Genomic DNA, 23772 nt, shown 5'->3' with positions numbered 1-23772 from the left:
TTTTCCTTGGGGCAGCACGTTGAAACAAAAAATGGCATAAAGATGCCATGTGTTTGGTAAAGCTCCTGTCAACAGCTTCACCTAAAAAGGGGGTGTCTCTTGCCCAGCAGGGTGTGGGAACCTCCCAAACGCAGACTGCGGGAGCTTTGCAGGTGTCCTTCTAGAAACTGTTTGGTTCTCTCCAGAGCTGAGGAAAAGCATCTTTTTTCTGCATACCATCCTTCAAGGACGTGCCTGTCTAAGTGGACCCCCTGTGTGTGCTACCAGAGCCACTGGCTTTGCGCTGAAGGGCAAAGTGCCGAGCAGTTTGTGTGTGCTCCTGAACCCCGGAGCTGGGCCTGTGCTGTGTCCCAACAGAAGTGCAAGCGCTAAGAGGGGCTTGGTGGGAGCTTTTGTGGGGAATTGTTTACAGCAAGCGTGTGGGACATGCTGCATGCAGTTTACAAAAAGAAAGAGCAAATCCAGAAAAGAGAGGAGAAAAAAGCTGCTTTAGCTGCAGGCTGCACAATGAGCTTCAATGTAGGCACTGACTGCTAAGGAACAATTTGCATCTTCTCAGCCAAGTTTCTAGGTCCTTAGTGGCAAAGCCGAGCAAAAGGTAGACACAGCCTTGGGTTTTGGCCTGCAGTCTCGCTTGCTGTGCTAAAGAAGTGTTGCTCCTGGAGGGATTGGTTGTGAAAGGAAAATGCTCTCTGCTTGGGTGGACTTGTTCTGTGGGATTCCTCAGCACAAACAGATTTCTAACAGCACCTGGTTCATTTTCCCTTGTCCCCGGCAGGTCGCCTCAGACGTGGAAGGAATCAAGGGCACGTTTCGGTGAGTGGGACGGGCACCCTTGACATTCCTGGTGTCTGAGGATTGTGGAGAAAGCTGTGGCCTTGGCCTGTTGCAGTAGAGTGCCAGCCTGGCAGGCCGAAAGAAAGTCCACTAAGTCGATGTGTGCATGAACACTACCAAAAGGATTCCATCCGTTTCCTCCTTTTCCACTGAAGAGGTTATAATTAATGAAAGTCAAGCTTTGCAGACAGGAGGCTGCATGCTGATTGTAGGCAGGCTGAAACATCTCCTTCAGAAGCATATGCAATCCCGTCCAAACATTAGTCTCATTAGTGCACTTGAATTGAGTTTGAATGACTGAGCATCCCACTTGTCTCCAAATTCATGACTTCTGCTGAAGAGAGCTGAGGATAGAGCTCAGGAGACATAAGGTTCTAAATGACAGGTTACTCCCTGTCCCTCACGCTGCTGCCTGTCTGCAGAGCACCTCCTCTGTCTCACTCTCTTCCTCTGGAGGCTAAAGGGGAGGTGTCCTGTCAAAGGACAACAAACCTCCACGTGTCGTCAGTGCAGGGCCTGAGCATCCTGCACCAAGGAGTGGCAGCTTTGGTTGGGTCAGTGCAAAGCTTTGGTGCAGTGCAGAGCTGCAAGGTTGTGAGCAGGCAGCACTTGCCCTTTGTGGCTGAAGATGCTGTGGGCTGGAGTCCTGCCATGACCTAGCTCTTCAGCCCAGCCACTGACCCGTGGGAAATGGGATCTGAACTTTCCCATGCAGGCACCATTTTCCTGGCATTCTCACAGGGACTGGGAACTTCCCTTGCTGTGAGATAAGCGCTAGCATGATGTCCCTTAGTGCTACTGGTGCAAAAGTCAGCCCCTTTGTGCACAGAGCCTGTGCAGGCTCCCTGTTGTCAGCAGAGGGAGAGGTCCCAAGGCGCAGTTCACCGCCTTGTGGGCTACGGAGGAGCCACTGCTGCCTGCAGGGACCTACCCCTCTCCATGCCCTGTCTAGGTAGCTACAGTCACTGCTTCGACTACACCCTTAACTGTGACATGAGCCAAGTTTGTTGAGAAGAATCCTGAGCTGCTCTGCATGGCAGAGACAAGGTCTGTCTGTGAAGGGCTGGAATGCAGTTCCTATTGGCTGCTCTCCAAGGCCTGAAATCCTGAGGGGAAGCCAGCTGACCAGAGCTGAGCAGGGAAGTATTCCCTGCTTCTACTCAGACACTTCCAGAGCAACTCAAGGGTTAGTTGGGACATAAACACCACCTAAACACCACCTCAACAGCCCCACACACAACAGATTTTGCCTTCACATGAGCTGTGTCTCTGCTTGCTGCTTCTGCCAGCTCTCAGGAGCCAACTTCCCTGCTCCTTATTGCTGCTTTGTGGTTTTTCCCTGCCCATTCCTTGCAGGTCCCTCAAGGAGAGGTCCTCGCCAGTCAGGACTCCTCGGTCCAGGCAGGAGAGGCGGAGCGGCAGGAGAGCACGGATAGAGTGCGCGGCGCTCAGGAGTTCAGGTATGTGTTAAGCTTTCTCGCTTCCTCTGAGCAGGGGTGGGCGTTGCTGGGCTTTCGGAGGCCCAGGGTCGAAGAACAAATTTGGCTTTCTCATAGTTTGACTTGCTCAGCACAGCCAGGAGAAGGCAGCCCAGGGCAGGTCTGGCTGCCGACTGACCTAGAGCATAGCTGCCTCCTGGGACTCACTTCTTGAACCTTGACTAAAAGCATTCTGAACTAGACAAGAGTAAAAACAAGGGAGGTTCAGGCTGAGCTTAAGGAAAGCAAAGCATTGACCTGGAAAGACAATCATGCAGCAGAACAAGTGCCTCAGAGAGCATGTACAGATTCCACCCCTTGAAATTTGGAAGCCCCAGGTGCATAGAGCCTTGAGCAGCCTGTCCAGATGCTGACCCAAATTGCTTGGAGCTGAAGACTAGGCTAGAGGCTTCCTGGGGTCTCTGCCAGCCTAAACCATCTTGGGATCCTGTGATTATTGAATTGGAAAATCGTACCCACCACCTCCCCAAGCTGCAACTTGCAGGCTCTTTCCTTGTTTCACTAGGGAAAGCAAGAGTAATTGTGGGACTACTCATTTGGACTTACCAAGAGGGTCTTAGCCAAAGAAAAGCTTTTGCAAGTCCGGTATCCACTGTATGGGAAAGGAGCGTTAGACCTAGCAAGCAGGAAGCTGTTACGCTGAGAGTACCTGAGCTTTCTGCAAATGTTCCGTGGCTTCTGGAAGCTTGTTTGACTTCCTCAGTGGCGACTCTTTCACCTGCACGAATGACAAAGAGAGATGCTGGTCTAGAGAGGGAATTGCAACATTCTCTTGAGGTGGAAGTAGAGGGCTGTTGGAAAGCCCCGAGACTGCCTTATGTGGGGCATGGTACGTAGTGCTGGTTTTGCAAGGAGACTGTGTTGCAATTAAAGGCTTGTTTGTCCGTCCCCTTGTTGTAGATGGAAGCAGTTGTCTGCATTTGAGGGAAAGCACCACTCCTCACTAGAGAGGGTGTTTGAAGTGGCGGCACAGACAACAGAGGAATCACAGCCTCAGAGGGATCTGCTGAAGGAAGCAGTTCCTCTGGCAGCGCCAAAGGTACACTCACCTTAATCCTAGGCAGCACCTGTGGGAGAGGGATTGGTCCTAGCCAGGCCCCCCTGAATGCTGCTTCTGGCAGCAAGCTAAGAGCGAGACTGTGTTGTTGTTGTTCCTCTTGAAAAATGGTGCCCCCCCACTTGCAGGTTTGCCGCCCGCAGCGGCCAGCCCACAGGGGTCTGGAGAAGCTGCTCCAGGAGTTCTCTCGCCAAGGGCACGCACTGTCCCAGGTGTGCAGAGAGAAGGCGGTGCTGGTGCAAGAGAACGCTGCCCTGGAAGCCCGACTGGCAGCCACGGAGCGGGACCTACGAGGCGTTTCAGAGCAGCTGGCAGAGGCCAGGTAAAGGCAGGGAGGGGACATGATTGAAGGTCTGGAATTACAAAGGTGGTGAGCATTATGTCAGGATTTACTGCCTCCTGTGTGCTCTCTTGATGTTTCTCAGACAGGGAGGCAAAGAGACATGAGAAAAAAGTAAAGGATACTGTGATCTGAATGTTATTTTTCTGCCAACTCAAGCTCTCCAAGCTCTTTTGGGTGCCTGCTTGGGACCTCTTGCACATTCCTGTGAAAAGTGCAAAGCAAACCAACTTGGCACTGAATTGAGTACCACGGAAACCGTGCAGATGTTTCCTGAAACCAGAAGTTTCCCTCTGGTTTTGCTTTCTCCTTCGGTGCATCTAAACATTATTTTTTCTTTGCCAAGTAGTTTGACATGGGATTTTCAGAATTCAAGGCTCTTACATGGGAATGTTGTGAGTAGGGTGCTGATGCTTCAGCTGAAGATGGAAGGAAAAAAATCTTGAGACTCTTCAGAGCTCACTCTTGTGGAGTATGATGCAGGACCTAGAGTAGCTTAATAGCAGCAGCAGCAGCAGCAGCAGGGAAAGGTCTTGTGACTTCTCAACAGTCTCTAGGGATTCTTGCTGAGCACTGAGCCCACTAGTCCACCCACCTCTGTAACCTCTGTCAAGGTCCCTTTGGCTGGTCCCTCTTCCTTTTTAAAGAGTGCCAAGTCATTTGGGCACTACTGGCTTAATTAGCCATAAATAAAGGTAGCAAGTGTTCTTGTTCACAAACTTCCAATGATTTAAATGGCAGGATACCTGTCCATCTCTCCCTTTCCTACACAGTTCTTGTTCAGATAAAAACCTGGTTCTGGTTTCCTACTCATGTTGCTAGAAGCTGGAGGTTTCACTCCAATAATATTGTTTGATGAATTCCTTCAGTCCCTTTTACTTAGAGAGTGCCTGGCAAACAAAGTACCTATACGTACACCGTGGATAGCATGAAACATTGACGGGTCAGCCAGGAGAACACTGTTCTGTCCCCCTGCAGAGGGACTTGGAAGTGCTGATGAGCTGAGGGCTGTGAGCAGAGGCTGGGCTTTTGCTCGTTGGCAGAGACTTTGTGGGCACAGCCACCCGTGTGTGATAAGTCAGGCAACGGCAATCTGAGCTTTGTCCGCTGAGCTCAAACTCAGCTGGGCTTTCTGTGCTGGGCTAGATCATGAGGAAAGGCTGCCCAGTCACCTGGAGGGGCTTGCTTTGCTATTTGAAGTGGTAAAATTGTCCTGCTGTACCTGAGTTTCCATGCAAGCTGTTTTCCATACTAAGGTGTAGGGTTCTTAAGGCACATCATACTGGAGAAACTGCCCCTGTGTGCCAGGAACAATTGCTCTTCGTCTTCACAACTTGTAGGTCAGAGAAGGAGAGCCTGCAAAGCAGCCTGCTGGAGGCTCAGCAGCACGTATCAGAGCTGGAGATAGCCAGGAGCCGTGTGGAAGCCCAAGTGCGCACAGCCACGCAGGCCAAGGAGGCGATACTGGGTGAGAGGCTGGTGCGCTTTGTTTCTGGGGATCGCCCTGCCTAGTGCAGCTGCTGCGAAGCCAGCTCTGTCTGCAGGGCTTCTGAGGAGTGAAGGAGCTGAGGGCAGGTTCCTCCTGGCCTGAAACTGAAAGGGCTTAAGGTCAGCAGATTCCTCTGCTTGTGTAGTCTCTGACTGTTGCCGTGTGTCATGTTTGCAGAGGATGTGAGGGGCCTTCGTCGTGAGCTGCTGGCTGTAAGATCTCTCAGCAAGCAGCAATGTGAAGACATGGCTCAACAGCTCCGCTGGGCAGAAGAGCAGTGCAGCAAGGCTCTGAGACTCTGGCAATCTGCTGAGAAAGCGAAGGAAGAACTGGTAAGAACAATACATCCCTGAAGTTTTCAGGCAAGTTTGGAGGGCTGGCTTAGCAGAAGAGCAGCCTGAGTCTGTGACATGGTCGGAAGCATCTGCTGTAGGCTACACGTTGCTGGGCCGGGCAGCAGAGGGCTTCAAGGGCTCCTACTTGAAGGCCTGTGAAGACCCAGAGGACAATGCTGGGACAGTATATGCAGCCACAGGTTGAGCATGGGCATAAGCCAAGTTCCCCAGGAGGCTGGGTGGTCGCCACCCAAAGCATGGCAGCGAAGGGGCAGCGTCTTCCCCACAGCCTCGTGCCATGCAGCAGACTGCTGCTGACCTTGCTGCCAAGTGCAGTGCCAGCAACTGGCTTCCTTGCTTTCTGTCCTTCCACAGTGGACAGAAGTCTTCCCTTTGAGCCTGAAGCAGTTGCAACAGGCCCCGTGTTGCTGGTATTTCAGCTGGTGGCCTGTCTTGTGACTGGGTCATCGAGGTGCTGGCCTCGTCCTCGTCCTGCAGTCCATCTGCAGCTTTTCCTTGATCAAAGGGCAGGGGGAATTTGAGAACAGAGTCTCTGAGAACAGACAGAAATCCTGAAGAGAGGGGGGCCAGGAAACAGGCAGCCATCAGAGCAGGGAAGGAAGGTGACCTCTCCTTTCCTTACACGTGTTGGGCCTCCTCCTAGGTTTCTTGTTAGGGCAGGAGTGCTGGAGGGCACAAAGTCACTAGTGTGCACTCTTCAGGTACGGGGGTTGTTGCAGGGATGAAGCTTCCATTTTTTTCTTTGGGGAGCATTGCTGGGACTTCATCTGGAAGTGTGTCTTCCCTCATCAGGCACTGGAAGCACAGAGCCTGGCAGGCTCCAGTGCTGAGCAGCAGGCAGAAGAGCTAGGATGGAAGGGTTAGAGCTGGGTAGAGAAGCAGAAGGAAGTGGCTGAACACAAGTGCTTTTGAGAGTGCAAAAGAGGAAACCTGAGCGAGATTGCAGATGCCAGTAAGATTCCTCTTGACAGAATATCAAGCTGCAGGCAGAGCTGCAGGAAGCTCAGGGGAAGATGAAGGCCATGGAGAAGAGGCACAAAGAAGAAATGGAAAGGATGCATAAGGTCCTGCTGCAGTACAGCCCAGCTGAAGAAAAGCAGGTGAGTGAAAGAGCAGGAGGCACTGCAGTGGTGCAACAAGTGGTCTCTGCCCTTGCTGCCTTTCCCCTGCAGAGCAGCAGGTGGATGGGGGCAATGTCTCTGACCGCCATGCTCTGTGGTCTCCATGGCAGCTGGTCAGAAGGACACTTACTGGGCCGCTGAATCTCAGCTGCTGCCCTGGGCAGCAGGGCTAGTGCTTTGGCCGGTGGGCCAGCAATCCTCTGAATGTATTTCTGCTGGCCTCTTAGTGCTCGCTTTGTTTTTTGAGGGGTTTGCTCAGGCGAGCATGGTGACCCACACAGATTCTGAGCAAGTTGTCCCTGTCCATGGTGAATGCAGTCCTCAGAACGGGGTGAAGTGTGAAGTTGTTCTTTCCCTTTTGCACTCTCTACTACGGCTGACTGTGACAAGCTGTGGTCTCTGACTGCTCGTTTGGGTTTGACTGGAGGTGGAAGAGTTGGCAGCTCAGCTTGCAGCCTAACAGCACCAGTGCTGTTCCTAAGGGCTTGCCTTTGAAATGCTCTGTCTGGGGCATCTCTGCCAGGCACCTTTCTGACACACACAAATTTCTTGTCCCAGATGGACGCAGGATCTGCCATCAAAGCTGCCGCTGCAGCAGCATCCTCCGAAGAAGCCTCCTCTCCGCAGCCCGAAAACCCGAGCGTGAGCAGTTCGGCCCTCTCAAGCCGGGAGAAAGAGAAGCAGTTCCTGAAGCTGCTGAGTACGTCCTGGGGATTTCTTGTGCCATCGAGCAGCGCATTATAGTGTGTGCCTCAGCATGAGCTGTAGCACATGTTCTTCCACGCTTTGGTGTCAGACAGACCTTTTGGACTCCCTACAGAAGCCATTGTTGTGCTCGGAGGCAGCCAGGGAGCATTTGGGGCGTTCCTTTTGCCTTTGAGGGCAGCTGGGCGTGGGTGGGCTTTGCCTGAGCTTCCCTGTGCAATAAAGACAAAAGCAGGGATTGTGTCCTGAGCCGCAGTAGCCTGCAACCTATGCAGTGACCGAGTGAACATGTGTGTGCTAGTCTGGCCAAACTGATCAGAACAGTTGGCTTCCTAGATTCCCTTTAGACTCCTGACTTGTCACCAGTCATTGGAGACAGAATACATCAGTGAATTTGATTGGCTGTGCGGCTTGTTTAATGCTGGTGTTGTTTTTATGACTCCTAGTACTTCTCCTATTCCTTCTACAGTTGTTTTTGATAAGAATCCTCCATTTTGGTTAGCCTGACCTCCTTGAAATGAACATCAGGCACAATTAAGTGGGGAAGAGGTCTTTTCCCTAAAAGTTAAAAAATGATATTCTTAGAAGAATCTTGAGGAATCAGAGAGGAAGAGTTCTTTTCAAAGTGCCCCAAAAGAAACAAAACAGGATACTCTTTTTACAGTCCCTCTTTGATATCTTAGTTGTATGCTTAGGAAGATGCATCAAAGAAGGAAGCCTCTGCTGCATGTTCCTCTGGTACCAGGCACGCTGTACTGCTACTGCCTGCTGGTAAATACTCCTGGAATACTAAGCATTGGCCTCAATCCCTGCACAGATCGTACTCTAGGAAAGCACACCAAGGCCTTGCTGATTCTGCAGTACAACTGAGTTGCTTCTTGCCACTGGTAATAGCTGCCAGTGCAGTGCTGTCAGAGAATAAGCGGTCAGGTACAGAACAGAGCCCGGTTTACTCAGCGTCTGCCACCAGCTGTTGGGACAAAAGGTGGATTGATCTACTGCTCCAGGGTCTGAAGTCAAAGACAATCATGTTCTGTCTTGAGTGAGGTCAGCAGCTTGTAACGGGGCTCAGTCTGGCTCTGTCTTCTTCACAGTGGCTGTCAGTGGCCATTTGTGGGCTTTGCCGAGCTTTTTGTCATACCTGCCCTGCCACTGACAGCTGGTGTGACTGCAGAGGCTGGAGCCTTCCTTAGCTGTGAGGTTGCAGCTGCCGTCCTGTTGCTGCAGCTTTGCCTGGACTGATGAAAGGATCAGCATCTCATTTGTGCAGGTGTCTGTGTCACGGCAGCGCCTGAGGAGCGGCGCTGTCCTTGTTCCCCGTCTGGGCTGTGCCCATTTGGGAAGATGGGGCACGTGGGTGGTGTTCAAGGGGCTGAGTCCAGTGCCAGTGACTGCTGCACGCCAGGCTGAAGACAAGGACTTGTAGTTCTTCACTAAAGGGGGAATGGGCAAAGTCATCTTCAGAACTTAGCCTGCTCATCAATGAAGAGGGTCCTAATTCTTAGAGCCACTGTTCTCGGTTATAGCATGAGCTGCTGCTCTCTAAAAATGTCAAGGCATTCTTTAGGCAAAATGCCGAGAGGTCGAGAAGGTGCCCTCCTCTCCCGGAATTCACTTTGCAATATTCTTTCTGCCTTGGTGCCTGTCCTTTTCTGGTCTCTGTCTGCTCTGATGCTTTTTCCATGGGCTTAGTTTCCTCTCAAGGCAACCCTTCAATGGAGTGTGGAGAATCAGGCTCTGTACAGGCCAGGTGTGCTACAGAGCTGCCTGTCTTGCTGGGGCTGCTGTTGTTGTTCTTGTTGATGTGAGTGGAGGTGGGTTTCAGATCTCCTGGAAGTCAGGATCTCTGTTTTGAAGTGTGCTTCTTGCATTTTGTTTTTCAGGGCGTGTGGTGAGTGTGGGAGATCCAGAGAAGAAGTACACTGGATGGAGACCTATTGGCAGTGGGTGAGTGCAGCCACGCTTACTTCTACAGAACCATGGGCCAGGTATTTTGGTGCTGCAATATCACATGGGAAGTCAGGCAAGCTGCAAGCATCTTCAGCCCCTGTCTTTAGTCTGTCCCTGTCTCAGTGCTGAGGCAGTTCAAGGCATCATGAAAGATCACTGGATGCTGACGACATCTTGCCTGCCTCAAGGAGCAGGACCTGGAAGCCTTCCTGTCCCTCAAACATGTGGCGCCAGTTTGCCTATTTTCCCAGGAGACATGGTTTTGTATGATTCAAAGTAATTTGGCCACACTCATGAAGGAAGAAGAACCTGAGAGAGCAATGTCCCACCTGATAGCTGTCAGATAGCAGCTGTCAGTAGCATTTCTTAGTAGTATTTGGCTGAAAACAAAATTCCGTGGTCAGGAAAATAAGAAAGGCTGTGTGGTGTTGCCTGAGTTTGGCAGGTAGGATGAAAAGAGAGTGGTGAGAAGGCCCAGCAGGACTGTATGTTTCATTGCCTGGAAAGGCATGCCACAGGCACAGATGCCAGAAGGAAAAGGCGAAGAAAACACCCGCATGCACAGTCTAGTGTGTACATTTGAGATTTGTAGCAGCCCTTTCTCTTCCGGTTGCACCCAGCTTTTCCCTTGGACACTCTGCGTGGCAGAGGGCTGCTGGGCTGCTGTGCCTTTGGCTGAAGAGTAGACAAAGCCCAGTGGTTTTGAGACACTGCAGGCAGCAGAGAGCTCCTGCCTGGGCTGCCTTTTGCTTCTCAGCACTGACCAACTTCTCTGTTCTTGCCACTGTTCTGTTTCCAGGGGGTTTGGAACCGTTTATAAGGCCTTCAACGCTGCCACAGGACGAGCAGTAAGTGCCAACAGCCCATTCAGATTTTGCAGCCCTTGAGTGCTTTCCCTTGTGATGTGATCCGTGGCCAAAGCTTTGGGCCACCTGACTCTTTGCTGCAAAGGCTGTCCCACAGAAGCAGCCTGTCCAGAGGCAGGCTGCAAAATGCATTTGGGACAGACTCTGTCCTCCCTCCCTACCTGAATGAATGCAAGGATGGCGGTGGTGCCTTTCAGAGAAGGACACGCTGGCTTGGACTTCCTGGATAAACATGCATAGATTAGCAGATGGCAAGAGCCGTCATTCCAGCCCAACTCCTCTTAAGCCCAGGTTCAGACACAGATAGGATTTCCCATTGTTTTCCATCACGTGGTTCAGTTTGAAAATATAATGCAAGTCGTAAAGAAGGAGAGATCTTGCCTGGAGCACAGTTTTGCCTTTCAGTCCTAGGGAACCTAGTTCACACACACACACACACACACACACACACACACACACACACAGAGGCACAGATCAATGAGAAGAAATTGATGAAGAGCCTTAAATAATACAACCTTGTGTTGATCCTGTGTTGAAGACATGGTGTCTTGGAGAGTGCCGCTGCTCTTTGGGACGATAAGTTCATAGTCCTTGATTCTTGTTTTTGGCTCTCGGCAAATACAACTGCATCTTTCTGGTAGTTCATTATCCACCTGCAGTGCTGCGCTCAGGAACTGCACTTGGAGGGAGGTGGAGGAGGCGTCCGAAAGCCCAAAGCCCTGCTTATGACCTGCCGTGCATCCATAGGGTACCACATAAAGGGTTATTCATTCTTAAAGCCACTAAAGAATTACAAATGACAATAATTCCACGGTGTAAACCATGTTCAAGATTGTTCTTCAGAGTTGCGAAACCCAAACTGAAGAAGTTAGGATGTGCTAGGATTGTAACTTTACTCTGAGTCGCCATGGAGTTCTTTTTTGGACAGCATGGTCCCCGTCATGTAGGTGTGTGTTTCCTTTGGCACCCAGTCAAGAATGGCAGCCATCTCCAAAAGGCTGGTGAAAGCCCCTAGAAATGCTAACGTATTTCCAGTGGTTTCAATTTACCTTCACAGGAGCAAAATTACTTTTGGCTTGCAAAACATGTGTGAATGATAATAGTAGTGATAAGCAAAGCCTGTTTGAGAAGTCTGCAGGTGCAGAGAGTGCTGTTAGCGCTTTGTGGTTGATGGTTTAGTGTCCATTTCTACCGAGGTGACAAGGCATCCAGGCCCGTGAGTGCATGGAGTAAGAGGCTGTCGTAATGTCCACTCCTGATGGCTTTTCAATGTCATTGTAGGTGGCCGTAAAGCAAGTTAATCTCCAGCACCAGGGCTGCGAGGATGTGTTGAAGGAAATCTTGGTCATGAAGGAATATAAGAACCCCAATATTGTCACCTACCTAGAAAGGTAAATATTCTGGCAGAAAATGGATCTTTCAATTAACATCAATCTAGTCCTGCACAAGGCATGGGAGGAGATTGCATTTTGTCCCCATGAATGCTTCCTGGCAGAAATAGCTTGGAGATCGATCTCAGAAACCTGGCTCTCTTACTAAGCCATCAGCATGTTTCCCAGGCTCTTGCCTGATTAGAAAACCTTTCTCTTTCTCTCTGACTGAGCTGAGAATACCCACAGCCTGCTTTTCCACGGATGTGCCTTCCTCATTCAGACGGCACAGATGGCATGCACTGGATAGCCTGGGTGGAGTGTGTCTTCATTTGATTCCGTCTTCATTTACCAGTGACCTGGAAACAAAACTCAGCTGCAGTCTTTCCTTCATCCGGCAATTCTGCTGCGCACATTCAGCTCCACGCTGTTGCTTTCATCTTGCAGCTACCTTGTCAATGAGGATGTCCTGGTGGTGTTGGAGTATATGGATGGAGGCTCCTTAGCTGATGTGGTCAGCATGAAAAGGATGGCTGTAGGACACATAGCAACAGTGTGTCGGGAGGTAAGGGGTCCTGCTTGTGCTTGGGATGGCTTGGACAGGCTCGTCCCTCAAAAGCGCTGCAAAGCGAGTGATTCCATGTTCAGAGCTTTCTTTCTGTGTTGCTCTCATGCTTTGGAGAAGAAAGAGCATTGGGAGTGAACTGCCTGCCAGTGTCCCTGCCCTTACTATAGTCTGTTCTTTACTCTTCTAGACCATTGTTGAACTCCCTGTCTCGATTTCATTTGTATTTTCTGTTCTGCACTTTGCCTCTCCAAGCCTTTGCCCAAACCCTTTCTGCATTGCCTTCTTTGCCTGTAAGTGCAAAGGTGCTGGTGTCCAAGTTTTAAACCAGCGGCAAAGCCAAAGAGAGACTCATCTGTCACAGTCCCAACTTCAAAGGATGGCACGGCACCCACCATGCTGCTTGCTACTGAAAACTGACAAATGAGCTCCTTCCAAGTCTGCTGTCGAGGAAGCCCTATAACCCTTGTCCTCCAGCCTCCCACCCGACAGTGATCCCCTTGTACCCAAGGCAGGAACTTTTTCTCCTTTGGCAAACCATTGCTTGTCCTCCAGACAGGGAGAGTGCATCCAGTGCAGCAGGGATCATTCTGACTGGCTTTGCAGGGGACAGTCTTGAGCAAGGACTGATGTTTCCCTCTCAAGCGCTAATATGCCTTCCCTTGGAAAGATCCTGCTCTCCTCCTCGTGTTGCAGCAGCAAGCACTTCCTCTTGCCAGCGCTCACTGCTCCTTTGAGATCTGTGAATCTTCAGGAGCAGTGTCCTTTTGTGTGTGATGAAATCAGATCAGGCTAACATTTGGCCTCCTGTTTCTTTTTCTCTCCCAGTGCCTGCAAGGCCTGGCTTTCCTTCATGCCAACCAGGTGATCCACAGAGACCTCAAAAGTGACAACATCCTTCTGGGCCAGGATGGCTCCGTCAAGCTGGGTGGGTGTTCTGGGTCAGGCGCAGCGCTCCGGGGAGGCGGTGTGGGGATGCTTTTGAGTGGCTGCCGGGTGCCCAGCAGTGGCGCTGGTGAGAGGGCAGGGAGCACTCTGGGAGCCCAGGGCGCAGCTGTAAGGGGCTGAGTGGTCTAGAGAGCAAGAAGGTAGCAAGAGTAACTTTGGTTTGTGTGTGTGTTCCTTCCAAAGGGAGACAGTTACAGTGTAAACGTTCCAGTGCCTGAGGAAAAGCCAGGGTGGGAATCCTGGGGTGGGGGGGTTGCTAAGTGGACAATTGCCCATGTCCTTGGCTGCAGCCCTGAGGAATGAGAGCCCAGCTGCTTTTCCAGCTCGATTCAGCACTTCATTCTGAGACGTAGAGTGAGGAAGCCTTTTCCTTGGTTCCCTACTTGAAGCAGTGTTTGTTTTTCTCCTCAGCCGATTTTGGCCTCTGTGCTCCGCTCAGCCCTGAGCAGAGTAAACGGAGGTCAATGGTCGGGACCACTTGCTGGATGGCACCCGAGGTGGTGAGAAGAGAGCCATACGGCCCCAAAGTGGACATCTGGTCCCTTGGCATCGTGGGAATAGAAATGGCCAAAGGAGAGGCTCCTTATATTCGGGAAACCAGTGAGAGGGTAAGGTGCAAATACGCTCAGAGAGCGGTGTCCTTCTCCTGTGTGTCCATTAGACAAAATCCCATGCCCACAGCTTAAAGTGCTTCCACCAAGGCCCACTTTTGAAAACGTCCTTGGGGCTCGCATCAGCTGTCAAGGCAAGACCTGTTGCAGCTTGGAAGAGCTGGGGCTGCACTGGAGCCTTTTTTCCTTTGGGAGGGAAGGCTCATCTCTAAGCATCTGCTAGGCAAGAAATTGCCACTGCAGGCTGGAGCTTAAAAGATGGGGTCTAGGTGAGCACTGAAGGATATGGAAGAATCACGTAGAGTCTCATGTTTCCTTTGGCTTCAGGCTAACTACCTGATAGGCAAGCAAGGCGTACCAGACCTGCACAAGCTCAGGCTGCCCTCTGGCTTGTGTGAATTTCTGGGCTGCTGCCTGCAGATGGATGTGGACAGGCGAGGCTCTGCCAAGGAACTTCTGCAGGTACAAGGCAAAGCGGCTGCCGCCCAAAGAGCTGTTCCCTGTCAGGGTTTGTTCCTCGGCCAAACTCCAGGGCTTCCGATGGGCCCCCCCACATAGCAATATCCACTCTGGGTGCTTTTCCAATGAAAACCAAGCAGGATCCAAGACTGGTTGAGATTAGAAGGGTCCGGTGAAGGTCATCTAGTCCAAAACCCCAGTCACTGGCAAAGACATCTTCAAGTGGATCAGGTTGCTCAGGGTCCCATCCAAGCTGACCTTGAATGTTGCCGGGCTTGGGGCTCCTCCCAACTCTCTGGGCAGCCTGTGCCAGTGTTTCAGCACTCTCCTCGTAAACGCTTTCTTCCTTAGAGCCAATCGAGTGTCTTGTAGCTTAAAACCATTTACACTTGTCCTCTTACAATTGGCCCTACGAAAAGATTTGTCCCCATTCTTCTTAGAAGGCCCTACAAATATTGAAAGGTCTCCTTGGGGCTTGCTCTTCTCCAGGCTAAACAAGCACAACTCTCCCAGCCGTTCCTCAGAGGAGAGCTCCCAGCTTCTGGTCATTTCTGTGACCCTCTTTTGTTCTCAGGTGGTGTATTCATGTTTACCTGGTAGCAAAGGAACTGAAGTATTGCAATGCCAGGGACGGGGGCTTGAAGAACACAACAAAAGCAGTCTAGAACCAAGCGGTTCTAGATTGGTCCGTGGGAAGGCAGGGGCTGTGGGGGAGCTCACTGTGAGCATCCGAGGGCACTCAGCTTGTCCCTCCTGCCCCAGCCTTAGAGGTTTCTGCCAGGCAGACGGGGACAGCTGAGCAGGAGTTGTGCCAGCCCCATGTGCTGCCTGGCCCGCTCAAGTAGATGAGAATTGCTGTGGCTTTGCTGCCAGGTTTTGTGGCAGACAAGGAGCTGGTGACCAGGCCATTTCCTTGGCTGTTCCTGCTGAGAAGGAAGATGGCAGCCAGCACAGGAGCGGGGGGCATGCCAAGGCAGACACTGCTCTTCCTGCAAGCCAGAGCTCAGCCCATCTGTGCCCTGCTGCTTGTGTCCTTGCTCCTGGCTTGCTGCTGAAAACCTGCGTGTCCAGCGCTCCTGAGAACAACACGTGCGGTCAATAATTTCAGAGCCCTTGGGAGTCTCTTGAGGACTGCCCAATGCCCCACATCTCTTTTGGACACTCAAATAGCCCATGTCTGTAGAAAAGAGGAGCTGGAATAAGTCTGTTGAGTTTCCTGAAAGGAACAAAACCTTTGGACAGCAAGCAGCAATCCCACAGTGCTGTCAGGACAAAAATGCCAGCAAGTGATGACACCTTGAGGAATGGACTAGTGCAGTTCTGGGCCATGTTTGCCTGTGCTAGCAGCATCCTGGACATGAAGGCTCATGTGCTGATGGTGACCTCAGGCCGCCTATGTTTGTGTATTTCTGGGGGCTAGAGGAATCCAGCTTGACCCTGTTAGGAAGTCAGTTTGGAAAAGAATGGTTCCTTTTTCCTTTCTCTCTTTTAATTTGGTTTGTTCCTTTTCCCCTTTGGGCAGCATCCATTTCTCCAGTCAGCGGAGCCTCTCTTAAGCCTCTTCTGACAGCCTGATCGCTGTCATCCCTGCAGCCAAGTCATGCAGGAAGCAAAGGAGATGACAAGGACCACTTCAGCACTTGGAGAACTGAACCTGTGAGAACAGGTAGAAATCCTGAGTGGAGAGGGGCCAGGAAACAGGCAGCCATCAGAGCAGGAAAGGAAGGTGGCATCTCCTTTTCCTCACACCTGCTGGTCCTGCTTTTGAATTTCTGCTTGGGACAGCATTGCTGGAGGGCACAAAGTCACTACTGACGTGCACTTTTCAGGTGGGGGGTGGTGTGAGGCATGAAGTGTCCACTGATTATTTGGGGAGCTTGGCTGGCACTTCATGTGGAAGTGTCTTCCTCACCAGGAGTCAGAAGGGCAGCGTCTGGAGGCACAGCAGCTGCTGGCACAAGGGGAAAATTTCCTGGCAGAGGTACAGAAGGAGCAAGAGAAAAGGCTGCTTGAGATGATGCAGTAAATTGCCATCATGCAGCCTGGGCAAGAAAAGATAAGAACCAGAGAGAGTCAAGAGGCACAGAGTGTGAAAAGAGAGTTTGTGTGTTGTTTTGGACTCCTCTGGGCTCCTTATGGGCACTGTTTCTCTGGACACTGTCTGTCTGGGTGGCATTGTCTCTTAGCTGGCCCTTGGCAAACAGTGCTGGAGAGATTTTTGTGTCTTCAGGGAGCGGTCTGGTGAGAGGCTACCAGAGCGCAGGTTTGAGGAAGGCAGGAATGGCGCTGCAGGCCCAAAGAGAAAGGGAAGCCCAGAGCTTCCCCTCAGAAGGAGGGAGGTGCCACGGGAAGCCCCTGCAGAGCCAGGCTGGAGCTGTGGGAGAGGGCTGGCTGTCAGGCTGCTGAGGAGGTGCCTGAAGCTGCTGAGTACGTCCTGTGCATTCCTTGTCCAGTTGAGCAGTGTATTATAGTGTGTGTGCCTCAGCATGGGCTGTAACACACGTTCCTCCTCGTTTGGTGTTGGGAGAGACATTTTGGACTCCCTACAGAAGCCACTGTGGCACTTGGATGCAGGCAGGGAGCACTTGGGGCATTCCTTTTGCCTTTGAGGGCAGCTGGCAGTGGGTGGGCTTTGCCTGAGCTTCCCTCTACAGTAAAGACAAAAGCAGGGATTGTTTTGGGAGCAGCAGATGGCTGTGACCTAGCCAATGACTCAGAGAAGGTGTGTGTGCTACTCTGGCCACACTGATCAGAACACTTGGCTTCCTGGATTCCCTTTAGACTCCAGACTTGTCACCAGTCTTTGGAGACAAAATACTTCAGAGAAATTGATTGGCTGTAGGGCTGGTTTCATACTGCTGTTGTTTCTATGACTGTTTGTACTTCTATTATTCCTTCTCCAGATCACATGGGCCCCTGCCATCTAAATCCCAACTCTAAGGGCTTTTCAAATGAAAAGGAAGGAAACTTGCAGCGAAGCAATCGAGGAAGCAGAAGAGATGACCAGGACCACTTCAGGATTACTTCCTCCAAAGGCAGCTCGGAGCTGGACTCACAATAAAAGTCCTATACACCCTCAGGCCTTATTTTAAATGATGTTAATATCAGCACAGTGATGGCTTGGTTTGCTGTTTGGGTTTTTTTTTTACTTTAAAAATATACTACCATTCCCAAATGACCTTAAACTGCTAAGGGTGTTAAACTACTGAAAGAATCCATTAAATGGTACAAGAAAAAAAATTAGAAGTTCCCAGCAGCATACCTGTGCTCTTGCATGAACTTCTACAAGGATATTTGAGTCCTGCTCTTCAAGATATTGCTTTTCTTTCTGCCTGCAATGTTCCTGTGCTTTTAACTGTTCAGGCATTTTCTCAAAAGCCTCCTCCTGCTTCTGCTGAAGGTTTTTTATAGTGTCAGTCTTGTGCTTGCAAATGTATTCTAGGTGAGATATCTGTGTGACAAGAATTTAAGAAGAAATTATTATTTACCTTTTCACTTTGAGTCAAGCACAGACTATTCCAGCATAAAATCTAAACTGTAATTTCTTCAAAATTTTCATTAAAACTAAGTAAAACCCTTGCACAGCAGATGAATTACTTGGTTCTCAAAACAAAACTGAAATATATTTTGAAACAAAATATTTTATTTGGTTTGGGTTCTGCCATCCTTTTACCACCTTGCAGATATTTGTCACCTTCTTTGTAGGAAACCTAAGCCAGACACTTCGAACATTTTTTTAAACAACTGTATTAAAATTTAGTATATTCGTAAATTAATAATCAAGTATATCCTTTAGAAATTTGTGATGATTGCAAGCAATAATTAAAAAACAGCGTTTAATTTTTTGTTTTATTTGTGGTTTTTGTTTGTCTTTGTTTGGTTTTTGTTTGTTTGTTTTTTCTTTTGTTTGTTTTGTTGAAAAGCCAAGACATTCCAGATTATTATTAAGTTTTGAAACAATTTCAGGGAATTCTAGCATAGAGAATGTTTTCCTTACAAGTAGCTCCTAAGTTTACGATGTGTTTTCAACAAGCATGAAGGGATTCACTCTTGTGGTTTAACACTGCACCTCCCATGCAAATTACATGGAGGAATGAACCAAGCCAACAATGATCTCCAAATGCACACACCTGCACTTTGTTACTAGAAAATATCAGCAAGACACTTCCAGATAGATCACGCTGAGCTGTAGGAAAAACGTTTGGTGCAACACAGTCTAAAATCCCAGAAAAGCTGCTAAGTACATGAGAAGATCCCTAGAGACCTCACAATCAGTCTCAGTAACAAGGCTTAATCAAAAAGCAAGAACAGTAAGACACAAACCCCACAAACACTGCCAACAATATCCATCTCCTTCCCTTCCCATGTCTTTCCTTCTCCCTTTCCTCTTTTACTTCAAAAGAGAAATAAACCAGAAAACAAAGTGGAACCCTGAAGAGTGGCTTAGCCACTCTTAGCTTAGTCTCAGGACCCAGCTGATCTATTTAGAAAGGGTTGTTTGTTTTTTTTTTTTTTTTTCCTAAAAATACAAGGTTTTCTGGGAAGAAAGGCCACGTAAGCTCACTTGCATTAATATCACTCAGAAAAGTACAGCTCCTCCTTCACACAAATACTGACATGTTTTAGATGTCAGGTATTTCTATTGTGTTTCTGAATAAAAATGCCATAATCCGAAAGTTGCAATTAAACAGAAAACCCCAGACTAGCAATCTTTCAAATAGTGCATCTGAGTCGTAAACACATAATTTAAAGATGGTATTCCTGGAGAAAGTGTATTTTGCCTATGGATTATGGTAAAATAAAGACTTGCTTTATGACTGGAAATGACTACATTCTGTGAGTTTCTTCATCAGTAAGATGAATTTATTATCCTTGAATTAGGTGCCTGTGGCGGGTATCAGACAGTCCTTTCAGAATGTCCTGCACAGAAAGTGGAGCTGAGAGACTTGATGCACACTCCAGTCCCATCTAAATGCTCACAGCAACAGCATCAAACTGAGCAGTGGACCAGCCATAATTAATGGTGTTCATTTGTTAATGTCCAAATCCTCTTGGGGGGATGAATACCACTCCTTCTTCTCCTTTGTAACGAGACTGCAGTGTGCACAAATGTCCCTGAGCTCAGCAGAGGCAGCTGATGCCTGGGGACACTCAGCCTCTCGTTAGCCTTGTGGAAGTTCAAGATCAGGGCTTCAACATTCTCACGCAAGAGTGCACAAAGCCCTGTCCAAGGTAACTCTTCCAGGGCGACGTCTGAATGTTTGGCAGGCACATGGGCGTTTGCCACGCTCTGGTATAAGTTTAGGAGGATGGACAGCACCCTCTGGAACACAAAGAAAAATTAATTGCTGTAGCTGGGCAATGCTAAAATCAAAAGAGATGCATCATATGTGCAGTAGCGGTGCTGCATGCAGCTGAAAACAAGCCCTCAAAGTTCATTCTCACAGCTTTACAAAATTCCTCAGTTCATTTCTAATGATTGCAGCCATAACATTGCATAATCTTACAGCAGAGTAAGAAAAGAGATTTCACAAAATTTATCTAATTAGACACAGTATGTCTATAAAGTATGTGGATAAATCCCAGTGCTGTCGGGGCCACAGCCGTGACCTGGCACAGATAAAAATTTCCGTGCTCTTAGTGGATGCAATTCATTCTCCCTTGTTAATACTGTGAGGTGCATTCCAACTGTGCCCCCACACAACTGCACAGCACACAGAAAACGGTCCAGTTGGCTGGGCAGCACAACACACTCTGAATTTGTTTAAAAATTGGTTTTGCATGGATTATATACGATTAAATAGCTGGCCAAAACAGGCCTACAGCTCCATCAGTCAAACTCCACAAGCCATGCCTCATTGCTTTACAGTGATTTTAATCAGTGGCAGAATAAATGGATTCAGGTTATAAATAAATTTCAGCTACAACAGCATGCAGTAGAAATTCAATTCTTCCTAATTTTAGAACATACAACTGACATAGAAACTTTGATTAAGCTAATAGAAAGCTGTTTCTCAAATGCCATGAGGACAAAGTATGTAAACCACCGTATCAGTACAGTCAGAGATCAAGATAAGATTCTCAGACTAGAGTGGAAAGAACATATTCAGGGAGCATAAAAGTGGTATACAAGATGAAAAAACACTGTATAGGTCAGGAAAGCAGGAAGTGAACATGAAGGGAAGAGAACACACTGACATTTTCACACAATTTTGGCACGGGTATAGCAAAGACCAACAGCAATATATTATATGTTATCTATACTTAGTTCCTGCTACAGTCTTCTGCTTTTTCATTTTGGGAAGCAAAGTCAAAGCTGTCTCAATGGAGTAAACAGGATCACATACAGGCACTCCTGCTTCCCAAACAAATACAAACAGCTTTGGGAAAAATACAAACCCATTGAAGGCAATAAATACCTGATTTCATAAGGGAACCACTAAAAATGGGGGAGGTGGATGGTGGGCACTGCTGCCCTTGGAGTCGTGAGGGGAACCCTGCCCACACTCCATCCCCACAGATAAGAAACACTCCCCTGGGGAGCACTCTGGGGTATGGAGAGGACGTAGACAATATGGGACTGGTGTAATTGCACCAGTTGGCCGAATTATGTTCTTTTCAAATTGGTGTCACATCTCTTCTAGGAATTAATTGGGCCTGCGTGGCTTTAGACCATAGCTGATTAGATTGCTTATAGTAAAACTGAACACACAATGTTGCTTTGGAAGACCCCAGTTCTTGGGCTTCTTGTGGTGCATGTGGTAAAATCTTTGTCCACTCATCCCAGGTGCCCACAGGGTTGGGCCTCTTACCTGTATAGGGATAATCTTTGGATGCCAAAGGGATTCCCAGCAGGCATGGGGATAAAGGCTCTTCCACGCTGCCCATGGCCATGCAGAAACTGTCCTGTTGTAAAGACTTCACAAGAGTGACCCATATATTTTGCTTGGGCTGTTGGATGATCCAGGCAGTGCTGGTGCCGACAATGATCCAGGGCAGCCTCACAATCATGCTGGAGAGCATCTTGATGTTTGTCTGGGTACTGGGCTGTAACCTAAAAATTGTTACAATAAATAAGGCACCTTATTTATTGTAACAATTACATGAATCCCTCTCTCTCCCCTTTTCTATGTGCATGCCTCTATTCCACGTTCCCCTGTTCCCCCTTCCTCCACTCTGCTTTCCCCATTTTATTAGTTTAACAAAACAAGGAAGGGGTCAGGGGAAAACATATGGAAGGCTAAAACTGAGTGAAACTAGGAGAAAAGGGAAAAGGAGATCAGGCAAAGTAAGGTATTGGTATGAATGTAAGTAAAGAAATTAGTAAAAATATCATCTTTGATATTTTACAATTAGTAGACGGGCAACAATATATCCAACCCATGAGGGAAGAGGGAAAGGAGAAACCAGGGGTCAAAGAGCCAGAAGTCCATGGGCGAATCTGTCTTTTACTCCCAGGAGGACTACTCTATGCTAGCTAGTCACTGCCATGGCCAGGGCAGAAGACTTGGGAATTGACTGAGAGAGGACACTCTCTCAGTGTCCAAGGAAGCACCCTGTGCTGCCTACAGGCTGACACTTGTATCTCTGACTTGCTGCGTAGGCCACAGGCTTACCCTGGGCTCTTGTCTTCAGTTGCTTTGATTTTTCATAAACAGGCCGGAGCTTTTTAAAAGATCCTAGCCTCATTTTGCCTGTTTTTAACATTTATGTTTACGCTTTGGTTTAATCCCTTCATAAATGGGGACAAACATAGAAAAAGTCCCATAAAACAATCCAAAACTGGCCTGGCCAGGGCGGAGCCGATGAGGCGACCGGCGGGTGGCCGGGGAGGGGGAAAGGGGCCTGGCTCGCGGCAGGACCGCCCGGCCCGGCCTGGCCGAGACGGGGGCCAGGGCCCTCCACCTCCTCACCCATCGCAAGAGACAGTTCCCGGGTTTTTTTGTCTTTAACATGCGTGTTTCACACAGCCGTGTCCAGCTTCTCAGTGGTTCAACAGACTGTCACTTACAAAAAAGCTTTGCATCACTTCCCTGAATTTCCTCCCATTCCCAACCAGGACGCCCATCCAAGTCCACTGCCTTCCCAGTCCCATATTCAGAAAACATTTGTTAACTGATTGTTATGAATAATTGATGTAGTTATTGACTTCCACTATTATTGGCTTTAGTAAATTCTTCTGATATAGTACAGTTAAAAATGGGACCACACTCCCGGTACTAAAAGTGATTTCAGCATTTATTATAATAAAAAGGCCTAAAGCAAGGGGGCCCGCAGGCCGAGCAGGAGCGTTCCCGTTGAGGATGCCGCGGTGCTGGCACTGGGTCTTCTTGAACAGCCATGTCCTCAATGTTCCAGGTGGAGCGGCACGAATTCAGTGGGTCAGATGCCCCTTTTTATCCTGTTTTTTGTCCCTTTGGATTTGTTTCTTTTTGGATCCTTCATTTGCATGAAAGTTTAAGGGGCTTCATTGGCCCATTACAGTTCTGTCCAGGCTGGCTGGTTTCACTTGGGGGGTGGTGCACTTTACTCAGGTGTGTGAAAAATGCATATTATGTGATTGTCTTTTCACAAATATCAAAATGAATACTATACGTGTTATGTTGGAAAGTTATGTTAATTAACTTATTAATTTTGTATTAATTTTTTTAGTGCTGTATTAATCCTTTTAAGTAGTGTGGTAAATATAGTTTTAGGCTCTAAGATAATATTAAAATAGAAACGATGCGATGTAAGATACTTTTTTTAACTAGCTCAAGGAATGGATAAGATCATCATGAAATTCTTTGCACAGAAATAACAGCAACAAGACACCAACATTTCAAAAGAAGAATTATTGCCTCCTTATCAGGAAGAACCAGACTTCTTCCAGACTTCTTGGAGCCAAAACACTGATTTACAAGATGAGGGGGGAAGTTGACAATAACCAGAAAATACCCTTTGTTTGGAAAGAATTTGTGAATCATGTATGAGATAGATAAATATGCAACAGGCATATTGGGTTTGAAGGGTTAATCCTTTGTTAGCGAGGTATGCTTTTGTGGCTTAGTGCCCAAGAGCATACGGATGTCTGTTATTCTTTGCTTTTTATTGTCTTTTGTTGTCCTAACTTTGATTCTCCAAATTCTTATTGTCCTGTTTTTATTACTATTCTTTACTATTAAACTTCTAAAATTTTAACACAAGTGATTGGCGTTTTTCACAGGTGTAATACAGTATGCTGAGTACCGAGTTTCTTATAAATACCCTTTTAACCCCTTTTACCATAACCAAACTAACAGCACCTGCTTAACAATTATCAACTATTTTACAACCCTTTCTAACCTATTGTTAACAATTCCCCCCTCTAACTATTTGATCAGGCTTCTAGCCTGCATCAACCTTTTAAAGTTCCACTTCTACTTTTCTCAGTTGCTTGTGGAAAATGAAATGTTCAAGCATATCTCTGGCATTCTGATCACTCTGTTCTTTTATTACGGTTACTTTTTCACCATTTTTCCCTTCCACGTTACCTTGCAGCATGATGCTGCTTTGGACAATGCTGGTTACTATCTGGACTAGACATGGAATTACACATGGTAGAAATATTACACTTGCTA

At 48.4% G+C, this 23772-nt stretch overlaps 1 protein-coding gene and 1 long non-coding RNA gene across 2 annotated transcripts; both read left to right on the top strand.

Annotated features, from left to right (window-relative positions):
- Positions 1–3315: 3315 nt before the first annotated feature.
- On the top strand, positions 3316–5115 carry LOC128822503 (uncharacterized). The gene is made up of 3 exons (XR_008441460.1): positions 3316–3375; positions 3522–3715; positions 5074–5115. It is a non-coding gene; the product is annotated as an uncharacterized LOC128822503 (long non-coding RNA).
- A 6012-nt stretch (positions 5116–11127) lies between these two features.
- Positions 11128–13799, top strand: LOC128822409 (serine/threonine-protein kinase PAK 3-like). Its single transcript, XM_054004108.1, has 5 exons — positions 11128–11163; positions 11502–11611; positions 12038–12155; positions 12984–13083; positions 13515–13799. Exons 1-5 carry the CDS (start codon positions 11128–11130, stop codon positions 13787–13789), a joined length of 639 nt encoding a protein of 212 aa, XP_053860083.1. The 3' UTR covers positions 13790–13799.
- The last annotated feature ends 9973 nt before the right edge of the window (positions 13800–23772 follow it).

This window comes from Vidua macroura, chromosome Z (genome assembly GCF_024509145.1).
Source record: "Vidua macroura isolate BioBank_ID:100142 chromosome Z, ASM2450914v1, whole genome shotgun sequence".
Taxonomy (NCBI): Eukaryota; Metazoa; Chordata; class Aves; order Passeriformes; family Viduidae; genus Vidua; species Vidua macroura.
This window is presented reverse-complemented; position numbering and strand designations above follow the sequence as displayed.